The sequence below is a fragment of the Equus asinus genome, chromosome 7 (genome assembly GCF_041296235.1).
Source record: "Equus asinus isolate D_3611 breed Donkey chromosome 7, EquAss-T2T_v2, whole genome shotgun sequence".
Classification (NCBI taxonomy): Eukaryota; Metazoa; Chordata; class Mammalia; order Perissodactyla; family Equidae; genus Equus; species Equus asinus.
The window spans coordinates 99335315-99347415 of NC_091796.1; the positions used below are offsets into that span (position 1 = coordinate 99335315).

A 12101-nucleotide genomic window follows, 5' to 3' on the forward strand; every position below is an offset into this window, starting at 1 on the left:
CAGATCTGCGGGTCGGCCTCACTCGCTGTCCCCAGCCTCTGCTTTAGATCCCTCCAAGGGCCTCCTCTTCTGCTTGCCCCAAACTCATCACTCCCCAGAAGGGCATCTGGTTAGCTTCTTTATAGAGATGAAGAGTAGTTAAACTTGGACTCATGCTAAAACCCCAGAGGTTATCCTTAAAATGGCAGCCGCTAAAACACACTGGGGGACATTTGAGCCTCTGCTAACCCCTTCCCAGCACCACCTATCAGCTTCATTATCCCATTGGTGAGACCACAGACATCCTGAGAGGACCAAGGAGAGGGGGCGCTGTGAGTGACGTCCTATGGCTTCCTCCACTCGCTCATTCATTCCCCCAAACCTCGTGATGCCCCGCATCCCCTCCCTCCCCACAACCACAGCCATCACCGAGTCCTATCACCCCAGCCTGCAAACCATCCTAAATCAGACCAGGGCTCGACACTGTCGCCTCTCCCCTTGCCCCCCATCCAGGCCACAGCACCGGCTCCCGCACCACTGTCTCTCGCCTGGACCAGAGTGACTTCCTCCTCAGTGGGAGTCAGTCTGTGTAACGTGTAGATGAGGCCAAGCCACCCCCCTGCTCAAAACTTCCAGAAGCTTCTAGTTGCACTTAAGATAAAACCCAGTCCCTTCCCTAGCCTCAAAGGCCCTGTGTAGTCCGGGCACTGCCTCCCTCGGGGCCTCGCCTCCTTCTGTCTGCCTTCACCCAGCACCCTGGCCCTTCACGGACCCCAAGTGCACGAGGAACTTGCACTTGCTGTTCCCTCTGCTGGGAACGATGTTCCCCCAGATCTGCCTTGCCAACTACTTCCTTCAACTGGCTCTCAGCTCAGATGTCATCTCCTGTCCCCCGACCATGCAATCTAAGGGACCACCCAGTTACCCCTCATCAGATCTTACGATTTTAATTACCCTTGTAGCACAGGTTACCTTCTATTTTTCCAGCAATGTTTTTGCCTTATTCATTTTCTGTCCCAGCCCCTGCCCTGCCCGTGCATCCACGCAGCCAAATATAAACCCCAGACGGCAGGAGCCCTACTGTGCTGTTCACCACTACATTCCCAGAACCTGGCACAGTGCCTGGCATGTAGTGAACAGTCAAAAATCTTTGCAAAAGAAATGAATTAGTAGCTACTGAGGACCCAGGATGGGCCAGGCGTGCGCCAAGGGGCTGAGACTGTAAGCGGACAGCTGCCTCACAGCAATAGTCTGTATCTAGCAAGGCATCCAGGCATTAGTGAAGTAATTCATTAAATATTCAAAGGGTGGGATGATTGCCATAAAGGAAGAGGAAAAGTTCAAGGACGTGTGCATGTATGTATGGTGATGGAGGGTGGTGTAGTTTTAAAACGGACGCAAATTCTCTGACACTCTTCTATCAAGAGGTGGAATGAAATTCCCCACTCCTCAAACGGGAGCTGCGGGGTCACTCGGTCATGGGATTCCAAGGAAAAGAACACAGTGGAAGTGATGCTGTGTGACTTCCTCAGGGACAGCATCCAAAGGGATTCAGTTTCCACTTGCTTCTCAGGTTTGAACCCAGCCGCCAGGCCATGAGGACGCCGGGGCCACATGGAGGCATCGCGTGTAGATGTTTCGGTGGACAGGCCCAGGTGGGGACCCAACCAGGAGCCAGCATCAACCACCAGACATGAGCAAGGAAGGCTTCGAGAAGCCTCCAGCCCTGGCCAACTGAATATAATCGCATGGAAGACCCCAAGCGAGAACCTCCCAGTGGAGCCCCGTCGACCCCCATAACCCTGAGAGGCAAGGACGTATATGCATTGTTTTTTTAACCACTAACTTTGGGGTGATTTGTTCCCTAGCCATGGAGAACCAGAACAGGCAGAGTGTGAGCTCTGTGGAAGTCAGCGAAGGTTTTCCTGGAGGACAGCTGAGCTGAGATCTGCACGAGTGAATGTTAACTACTTTGAGGGGAAGCCTGGCAGCCAGAAGGACTAGTATATGCAGAGACAGAAAGGGGCAAGGCCTATGCAAGGAAAGGAACGGGGACCCCTTGGCTGATGCTCAGCCATGGAGGGGGAGAGTCAGGCAGAGGATGCAGCAGGCAGAAATCAGACGGCCTTGAATTACCTCCCTTCCTTACCAGCTGGGCAGCCTGGAATAAGTAACTCGCCCTCTCTGAGCCCTAGGCGCCTCACAGAAATTGGGGATAATATAATATCACCTACCACTAAGGAGTGTTTAAGGATGAAAGGAGATGAGAGCAGAGCTTCCACCTCAGTATCGCAAACTAAATGTTGGTTTCCTTCTAGGGTTCTGCGTAAAGTTAAAAACAGCATTCTAGAACTTCCACAGTCCTGTTTGTTTCTCTCTCTATTAAAACTTGGCCCTTGGCCCATAGGATGGGGAACGAGGTGACCCCATTCCTAGCTCCACCACTGCTGTGTGACCTTCGGGGAGTCCCTTAACCTCTCTTCTGGTTTTTCTAAGAATAAAATAACTGCAAAAAATAAAATCTGTATCAGTGACTTGAACTCCTTAAAGACAGGCACTACGGGGACGCAGGCTCACGCCTCTGTTCTGCCACAGCTATTTTTGGTCCCATCAGCCTCAGAAGCAGGTCTCACAGAGGGGGTGTATGTGCCTTTCCTTGAGGTCTGGTGCACGTCTCCTTCCGCGGCCTCAGCCGTCTGAGTCACATGCGGGTACCAACGGGCCACCACTGACATTTACAGAGTCAGCCCCGGTCCTCAGCTCTGGCGGCTGCCCTGGGCGTGTCGGTCAGGCCTTCAAGCATGCTTGTGCCAAGGTTCACCCCCGCCCACGTCTTCCAGAAATATCTCCACCCCGAGGACTCTAGCGAGGGCTGCCCTCTAGAAAGGGGCACCGGGTGAACTCTGAAAGCCTTTTGCTTCCTGTTGAATACCTACGGGAGTCTACACATCCTTAGAGACCCAATTCATCCTCCAGTTTCTAATTGGATGCTCCTTTCTCAGCAGAGAGGTGCCAGATCTGTGTTTAAGCAACTCCCAGCCTGCAGGTCACTGACATTATTACTACTGTTACCATTAATATTACCTATTAGCTGCCATTTGTTGAGTGTTATTTGGGTTCCAGGCTCTGTACTGTGTTAACTTTAAGGCATCGGATCCTCACAATCACCCTTGTATAGCGGGTATTATCATTAGCCCCATTTTACAGACACGGAAATTGAGGCCTCAGCAGTTAAGGACACCTTGTCCAAATCACTTAGCTAATGAACCAGGGTTGACCCCGGGTCTGGAGGGCAGGAAGCCAGGCCATGTGCCACCAAGCTACAACAGTGCTTCTCAAGCATGTAGTTTCTGCCAAAGACAGCCTGGATAATTTCCAGTCTTCACAGCAACCCCTTCCCAGGTAGGTATCATCAGCCCCACTTTACAGCTGAGGAAACTGAGGCTCTGGAAGGGATGTGACGTGCTGGGCATGGACCGCCTGGGTCTGACTCGAAAGGCCCTGGACCTGATTGCCACTCTAGGGACGCTGGTTCTCACAGTGTGCTCCCGGGGCCAGCAACATCAGCATGACCAAGAATGTGTTAGAAATGCAAATCCCAGACCTACTGACTCAGGAACTCTGGGGATGGGGTCCAGCAACCCGGGTTTAAACAAGGCCTCCAGGGAATTCCAACCACATTCACGTTGGACAACCACTGGTACCGCCCTCTGACCCTCAGCTGGCAGGTTTACCAAGTGCAGCTGCCCTAGGCAGATGCCACCTCAGCCTAAGGGTGAAGGGTTGTGGGCAGAGCCGGGGAAACAAAGGGCAGAGAGTGGAGATGCTGCTCAAGAATCTTCCGCATCACAAGAACCATGCCCATGCTTCTTCCCAGCGGCAGGCAGGGCTGTCTCAACACTCTTGCCAGGGCTGCTGCACGGGGCGGCGCAGAGCTGGGACCCCCTGAAGAATGCAGGGCTCAGCTGCCCTACAGGCCATGAGCTCCAGATGGACTTTGGGGGGTCAGTGCTCTGGAAAGTTACATGGTGAAACAAAACAAAACAAACACACCAAAAACAAACATATCAAAAAACAAAAAAACATGTTGCCTTGGCCAGATCAGCGTGGCCCAGCAGTAGGGTGACCAACTGTCCTGGTTTGCCCAGGACTGAAGGGTTTCCCAGGATGCACGACCTTCAGGGCTAAAACCGGGAGAGTTCCGGGCAAACCGGGACAAGTTGGTCACCCTGAACATCCTGGTCACCATCTTTCTTTGGACGAAGAGGAAGGCCTCTTCGTGGAGGGTGGCAACAGTTTTGACAAAGGTTTCTGGCCGTTACTTCCCATGGGAGATTTGACAGGTCTGCATGGATACGTGCAGAGGTTTCTCTCTCCCCTCTTTCTCCTCCACCCCAGACATGCACCGAGATGCTGACTCCTTCAGCACGAGCATCCTACCTGATCCTGGGCTCCTAACTCTGAGCCTTTGCTTCAGCCACTCCCTGTCTGGCCTCCCTGTGCTCCTGCAGATCCAAGGTCTACCAGGGAATTCCTTCCCGCCTTCCCAGATCCTCCTTTCTGGAATTACATGTCCTTCCCCAACAGCGCCTTTGAATTCCCCAAGTTTAGTGCTCACAGGCTGCTCTTGATCAGAAGGATTTTACGGGATGATTAGCAATGGATACCTGCCCAGTTTTCAAAAGTTCTTTTCAATTTCTGGAATCCTCAAGTCAACGCGGGGGGTAGGTGTGATCCTCAAACCCACTTTATAGAAGAAGAAACTGAGGCTTAAGTTAACCAATCCTCTTAAAATCATACAGAGGAAGTGGCAGGGCCAGCAGCCAACCTAGGCTCACGGACTGAGCCTCTTAGGCTGCACTCTCCCTCTCTTCATTACCCAGCCCCTGTTGGTGAGGACAAGTCCCTCTGCGCCTCTGTGCCCAACAAGGGGCTGGACATGGAGCAGGCACTTGGCCAACGTTTACCAGGGGAAGGAGAGGCCTTTGTGAGCAGCAAGGATGCAAGGCACATCGATGACCACATGGGCAAGGGATGACATGTGCCTGGAGCCAGCGTATCCAGAAAGATGGCAGGAAAGGACACTCCTGCAAACATCTCCTGTAAATGACGGTCCATTGGACCAGGAGCTCCATGAGGGCAGGAGCCGCCCCTCTCTTGCTCACTGCTGACTTCTTAGCCCCTGGCACAGAGGCCAGCATCTGGTGAGCTCCAGGCACACTTGTTAAATGACAACAGAGGTTTCGTAGCACTGAGGCCCTGTGCCCTCTGGGAGAGGCTAATTCCTTGGGGATTCTAGAATAGGCAGAAGTTTCGCATGTGGCCATATCTCTGTCTGACATTCATTGGGCTCTACTTGTGTGCAGGGTCTGGGCTGAGCTCAACAAGGACCAAGAGAATGTACGAAACACATTCCCTGCCACTGGAGCACATCATGGCTGAGGGGTGCCTCCATTGTCCTCCATGCCCAGTGTCCATGTCCTCATCCTTGGGGTCTAGTCCCTCTACCTGGATTTCCTCTTCGGAAGCCACCACTCCCTTAACCTCTATCCACGGCCCCCAACTCCAAGGGTGGTCACATGGCCCTGGCCTGACCAATCAGAATATTCCCTCCCGTAGGCCACCATGATTGGTCCAAAGATGGACAACTGACCCAAGCTGGTCCAATGAAAGTCAGCCCCAGGACTTTAGTTGAAGGATTGGGAAAGGGAAGCTGTCTTTGTAGGGAGATTTCTGACTGTAAGGTTGATGGAACACTGGAGCCTGGAGCCACAGGGACTGGGCCAGCCTGAGAGAAAAGGCGACCCAGGAGAAATCAGAAGAGAAAGACAGAGACAGAAATCCAACACAATCATCTTATAAGATCTGCTGCTGGAATATCCTAATGCATGAGCCAAAAAACAAACATCTCTCTCCTTGTTTGTGTATTGCTGACGCCACTTCAGGATAGGTTTCTGCTACGAGTAACTGAGAAAGTCCCGCCAAAGGATCAAACCACGCCTGCTCTTCCCTCACCCAGAAGGGCCCTCAGGCCCAAATCGCAACATGAGGCCTCTGTCCCCTCACACTGGGCACTCCCTGCCTGCCTCCCCCTCTCTGCAGCCCCCTGCCTGGCTTCAGGCCCTCAGGGATGGTCTGGGGGCTGAATTATCTCGAGTCCCCCACTTGACTCCAGTGTGGCAGCTCACCCCCAACCCACCTTCCACAGGGAAAGCTGATCCTTCTGAAGAAGACAATACAGAATCACGTCACTTCCCTGCTTAACACCCCATCACTGTCCGTAGCGGTTTCCTAAAGGACAGGGTGCCTGTCCTGCAGTTAAATGAGCTGATTTTAGATGGCACATGGACCCGGCGCTCAAACACAGTGAAACAGAACAAGAAACCTAGACTCCTTTTGATTCCCTTACAGACCTTCTGATTTCTTTACAGAGAAAAATCTCCGCATGGTGCTCCCGCGGCTCTAACACCTCTCTACCACTTGCTTCTCTCCCTTTTTAACAAAAAGAGAGAAGGCCTTGAGCTCAGAACCTTCCGCAGCAGGCTGGAACTTTAAAACATTGGTTTTGTTTTCATTGCATTTATTTTTATCGTCACCTTCTATTTATGCAAGTGATCCTGGTTTTCCATTGGCAGTAGTTATATAAAATTGGCTTTGGAAATTAATTTGTGTAAACACAAAAGTGAGTCTATTTAAAGAAAAAATAAGGCAAATAACAGGAGGTATTTGGATATGGTGAAGGATGTTTGGCAAACAACAAGTCACAGGATAAAACGTGATCTGCTCAGCCAGGCACACAAGGCCTGTCACAGTCCGCCCCTTCACCCCTCCTTTCAACCCACTGAAGGGCTTGTGACTCCCAAGATGAGTCTCCCAGGGTCAGATTTCTCCAAGCCTTTGCCCATGCTGTTCCTTCCGCCTGGATTCTCTCTCCCCACCATCTCCTTATCAACCTAGAACAATCCCGTTTATTCTTTAAGATCCAGGTCAAGGATGCTGTTTACTGTGGCCCAACTACTCAGGGATTTCCAGTGCACTTGGAGAACAATTTCTGAGCTCTCTCAGGCCACTTGTTGTGGGTTGCCGACAGGAGGGTCCTCCCTTTGAGGCTGAGAGATCCCAGAAGAACAGAGCGGTCTTTCACCTCTGTGTCTGGCGCAGAAGCTCAGTTAGCACAGGATGAACTGAAACGACTCTAACTGGGGGATGCGGATCCATGAGACACAAGCAGACCTGGAGACAGGACAGGCCTGGAGCCTAAATGGTGAAAGGAAGAGGAATTCTGAAGGAATGGAAGGGAATGAGCTCCACAGGCAGGTGCCTGAGGCCGGGCCTGACAGTACAGCCCAGGGGTTCCTCAGGAGAGGGGAGGAGGTGAGCATCCTGGGATGGAAGGATCCAGATAGAAGGCCTGGAGCAGAGGGCCTGGTAGGCCCAGGTGCTTGACTTCGCCTTGCATTTGAACTTCAGAACTTGTCATAACATCAATTCCTAAGCCCCACCCCAAAGACTCTGACTCGGTGGGCTTGAAGTGGGCCTCTGAAGCTGCACTTAAAACAAACGCTCTGGGCAGTGTCGAGGGTCACGCTCGGAGAAGCACTGGGCCACAGGTGTCAGGTAGGAATGGAGGCAGGTGGGGGTCGAGCACACAAAGGCAGACATACACATGAGCCGCAAAGATCGTCCAGAACATTGTGTCACTGCCTGGACACTGAGCCTGGAAACATAGCCTACCAGAGAACAAGTGTCGTCAAGGTTATTTAAAATAGGCCCCAAATAATTCAACGGAGATGTGTGGAATGAGGGAGACCCACACAAGATCACGGGCATTTTACGGGCTGAAACTTGAGTGATCCATCCAAAATACAGACTCTCTTGTTAGAGACCTTATCAAGTAGAAATATAAACTGGGAACTTAACCCCTATGGGTCGGGGCTGAGGCCATTTCTGGCTAAAGAAACCCTCCTTTGTTTGAATGACCAGGCAATCAAATTGTTCAGAGATGAAATCAAGGCAAACAGGAGAAAGGGGGGTTTTGAGCAGAATTTGCTGCAAATGGCTGAAAGGCATCCATGTAACTTTGCTCCCAGAGCCTCCACTTCGGTTCTGTACTAATTGCCTCCTTAAATGTGAATTAAAATGGAAAAACGAAACCATGTGCGTGGGCGCAGTATTTAAGACCAGCGTCGGTGGCCGCCCCCCTTAAAGGTCTGGCCTTAGGAACAATCCAGGCGGAGTCACTCATCAAATGGAGATTGACTTTTATCTGATTAACCCATGGAGAAACATCCTTCTCCATCTCGCAGGAACATTCTGTGGGAAAGGCGTTTTGCAGACTGCAGAGAAAAGTTGGGCCTTGGCTTCTCTCCTGCTCGGCCAGTGGAAAATTACAAAGGAAGCAAGGCGGCCCTCTGCTATGCTCACAGGTTCTTCCTGGGCCCAGACGACACAAAGAGAAGCCCGGAAACGGAGCGAGCCTTTACTTACCTGGAGCAGAGAGGAGTCTGGGAGGCGGCGGGGGCGGGGGTGGCGGGGGCAGCGGGGGAGGGGGTCGGCACTGGCAGATGTGTTGACAGCTGTCAGTCACCTTGGAGCAGGACTTCTGGGGCTCCCCGTGGGTCACCTGCAGAAATGGGCACACGTGCCGGAGGGAAGATGATGAAGCAACTGGGAGCCGAAATGGGCCCCCTTCAGCCACTCCCTCCTTCCCCTGGATCGGGACAGGAAGAACAGACAGAGCTGGGTTGGCTCAAAGGGAACAGTGTTGTGGGAGGCTGGCCTGGCAGGCTGGAGACCCAGGTTTTATTTCCAGCTCAGTCAGGAACCGGCTCTGGGACAGTGGCAACTGACTTGGGTATAATGAGAGGTAGACAAGAACTTGAAGGTCAACTCCCAGACCCTCCCATCAGACACATGAGGAAACTGAGGCCCAGGCAGCAGCTGCGGCTGCCCAAGTTTCTCACACCAAGTTGGTGACAGGATCTGATTTCACCTCCTCGGTAACCTGAGCCAACCACTTCTCCAGCCTTCCTGGCCACCACGGCGCAAGGCCAAGCCCTCACCTTCTCTCCGGCTTCAGTTCCTGACCACCTTCCTGTGTCCACCCTGGGTCAAGGTCCCCTCATCTTGGGGAAGGAAGCTTACCCGGCCAGGCCTCTGCTCTGGTGTCCCATGCCACCAAGGGGAGCAGGGCAAACTCCCCAACATTACCCACGAGGCCCCCAGCGGTCTTGTGGGAAACACATCTGACCAGCCCCTAGACAACCCCTGACTGCCTGCCCACAGCTCCGGGATCGCGCAGCCACAGGGCCCTGCACAGGCAGCCCCTGACAACGTCTCCAGCCCCACCTCGCCCCACGCTCCGGCCCTCTGCTCTGCCCTCACTGCCCTCCTTCCAGTCCCTGGATGCTGCACATGGCTCCCTGCCTTTGCACACGCTGCTCCAACGGCCCGGAGTGTCCTCCCACACCTTCCTCCTGCTCTGCCCATTACTCAGCTTGGCTGTCACCTCCTCAGGGAGACAGCTCTGACCTCCCTGACCTGGCCAGATCTCCTTTTGCTGGGCTCTCCTGGCACTGGGTTCTAGTCTGTGGGGCAGAAACCTACATTTGGGTGAGACTGGCCGTCCATACCTCTATTCATCACTGGACTGTCAGCTCGATGGGGGCAGAGGCCAGGCCTTTTATTTTTTTCTCTATCATAAGCCAGCACCTAAGGGAATGCCTGGCATTCAATAAATATTTGGCGAATGAATGAATGAACAAACGAATGATTATTAAAAACCCGACCAGAATTCACGCCTCTTGAATCCTGGTCCGGTGTTCTTTTGACACCGGCCTTGGTTTCCCCATCTGTAAACTAGGAAGGGCAGCAGGAGGGAGCTGTGCCTGAGCAGTGGTTCCCGAGCCTGACTGCGCACAGGATCTCCCAGGCGCCTTCAAATACGCATGCCTGAGCCTCGCCCACGAGCAGTGAAAGGGGAAAGTCCACAGGTGCAGCCGGGCCTGGGTATTCTGTCTAAACTTCCCAGGTTAAACTTCTAACGTATGGCCAGCATGAGAAGCGCTGGTTAGAGTGACTGCCAGCATCCCTCCCGACAGCAGGGCCCGGTGAATCCATCAGTCTAGCATGTTGTGCCTGTCCCAGGGAACAAGATGATTTCAAGGCATGAAAGAAAGACTTAGTGGTCGCCCCCCGCCGCCTCACAGATGCCCACGGTTAATTTCTCTGGCTGTCATCTCGAGGGAGTAGAACCCCAGAACCCCAATTTCCCTGCAGCCAGCCCCATGTGGCCCGCTTTCGGGAAACGCATTGCGCAGGCTGCCTCCAGAGGCCAGGGCAGTGTCTCTGCTGCACGGGTCCCGGGCCCCGCAGAGGCAGCCTGCCGCGCTCGAAGCAGGCTGGGTAATGGCCACCGCGGTAGCTGCAGGAGGTGAACTGATTTACAGCCCTGGCATAATATCTACCAGGCCAAGAAGCTCCCGCTCACCACCTCTGAGTGTTTTTAAAGGACCATTGACCGTGTTTCAAACTCTGGAAGGCAAGCTTATCTCCCACTGGGAAGAGCATATCCTCAGATGGCGAGCCTTTTCTCTTAATTATTTTTCAGAGATGATTAACTCCTTAGACAACAGTGGCCAATCCGCTGGTTTCTCCACCAACACAATTGTTGGCCTCCCATCTTCGAGCCTGGCCTCCGGATTCTGACCTTCTACGACGGTGGGGGTTGCTCGAAAGCTCCCTTCTCCCAACGGCTGGCCTCAGAGATCGCTTCTCCAATGAACTCTACCCAGTATGTGAACTTGAAGCAATTACTTCCCCATTCTGCAAGGTGCAATTTATGCGAGACAGTTCAAGAGGAGCACGTTTGTTTAACCTAGCCCAACACAATGACCTATTTCCGTGAGAGGATATAAGGGCACAGCTGTATAAGAGGGTTTAATGCGATGAAATTATAGGCAGGAAGATCGGGGCCAAGTTTCCAGGCTGAGGGGGGAGGGATGGAAGGAGCCCACCGCATTGTAAAAATCTATGATCTCTCATATGACGGCCCTGCTGAAAGGGGAGCAGGCCCAGCTGCATAACCACCTGTCATCACGAGAGGGTCCAGTCCTGGCCGCCTGTCCTTCTCTCTGAGGGTGGGCCCCACTTGGGCCCTCGCTGACGTTTGATCCAGCACACCAGCCTGTAGCCGCCGAGCCTCTGTCGACTGACATTGGTTACTCAGATTCTTTCTCCGCTTGCCAACTTCTATTCATCCTTCACATCCAGTTGTCACACAGCCTTCTTCGGAAAGCCATCCTGAACCCCACACCCCCCCGAATAAGACCCCCTGCTCAGTGCTGCTTCTTCACCTTGTAAACCCTTCTCTTTTGGGCACTTCTCCCCCGGCGCTAGGCCATGAGTGCCTTGGGACAGGCAGGTGGGTGGGTCTGTGCTTTGTTAATCCTGACTAAGTGTGACTTCCTGAGCCCTACTGTGTGTCAGCCACAGGAAACAGGCTCTCATTGCCCCATGAGGTATCTGGGAAAGGTAGGTATTTTTATCCACACTTACCAGGTGGGACGACAGGCTCAGCAAGGCTGAGCAACGTACGGAGCTGCCCAGGGCCCGGCATTGGGTTGGAGCTCAGTGAAAAGGTGGGTTGGGGGATGGTCTGCCCACCGGTGGAGAAACACAGCATCCACCCCATTCCCTACCTCTGGGTCCACTTTGGGGTTCTGTGGGCTGGTGATGTTGTATGAGACCAGTAGAGAGGAAACCTGTCTTGGGAGCTTGTCTCAGCACCCAGCTTGGTTGGTTTATATCTTGGGGAGTCCCACAAGGAGAAGAAACTTGCCCCTGAAGTCACCTGCTCTTAGCTGGACTTGACTAAGAAGGAGCAGAGGCCCAGAGAGGTCAATGACTTGCCTAAGGCCCACAGAGTAAAAGCTGGTATCATTACTTCTGGGGACCACTTTTTATTCGTTTTGCTACGGTCTGCTTTTCCGCCTCTGCTCTGCAGCCCTCTCCTGGGCCCAGAATCCTGAGGCTCAGGTAGGTCCTGCAGTCACCTGGATTGGTCTGGGGGACATGGTACTCCATGGCTGCCACCTCCCTCTCCCTCCTGGACTATCAGTGCA

General features: G+C 53.2%; 1 protein-coding gene across 4 annotated transcripts in view; it reads right to left on the reverse strand.

Moving 5' to 3' along the window:
• Nucleotides 1–12101, reverse strand: part of PRIMA1 (proline rich membrane anchor 1) — a 62288-nt gene that overhangs the window by 45526 nt on the left and 4661 nt on the right. For all 4 annotated transcript variants that reach the window (XR_011504739.1, XM_070514227.1, XM_070514225.1 and 1 more), the window contains exon 3: nt 8467–8602. Coding sequence is in view for 3 of the 4 variants with exons in the window: in XM_070514227.1 (XP_070370328.1) it covers nt 8467–8602 (136 nt within the window). In the remaining variant the exon portion in view is untranslated. The remainder of the gene's footprint in view (nt 1–8466; nt 8603–12101) is intronic.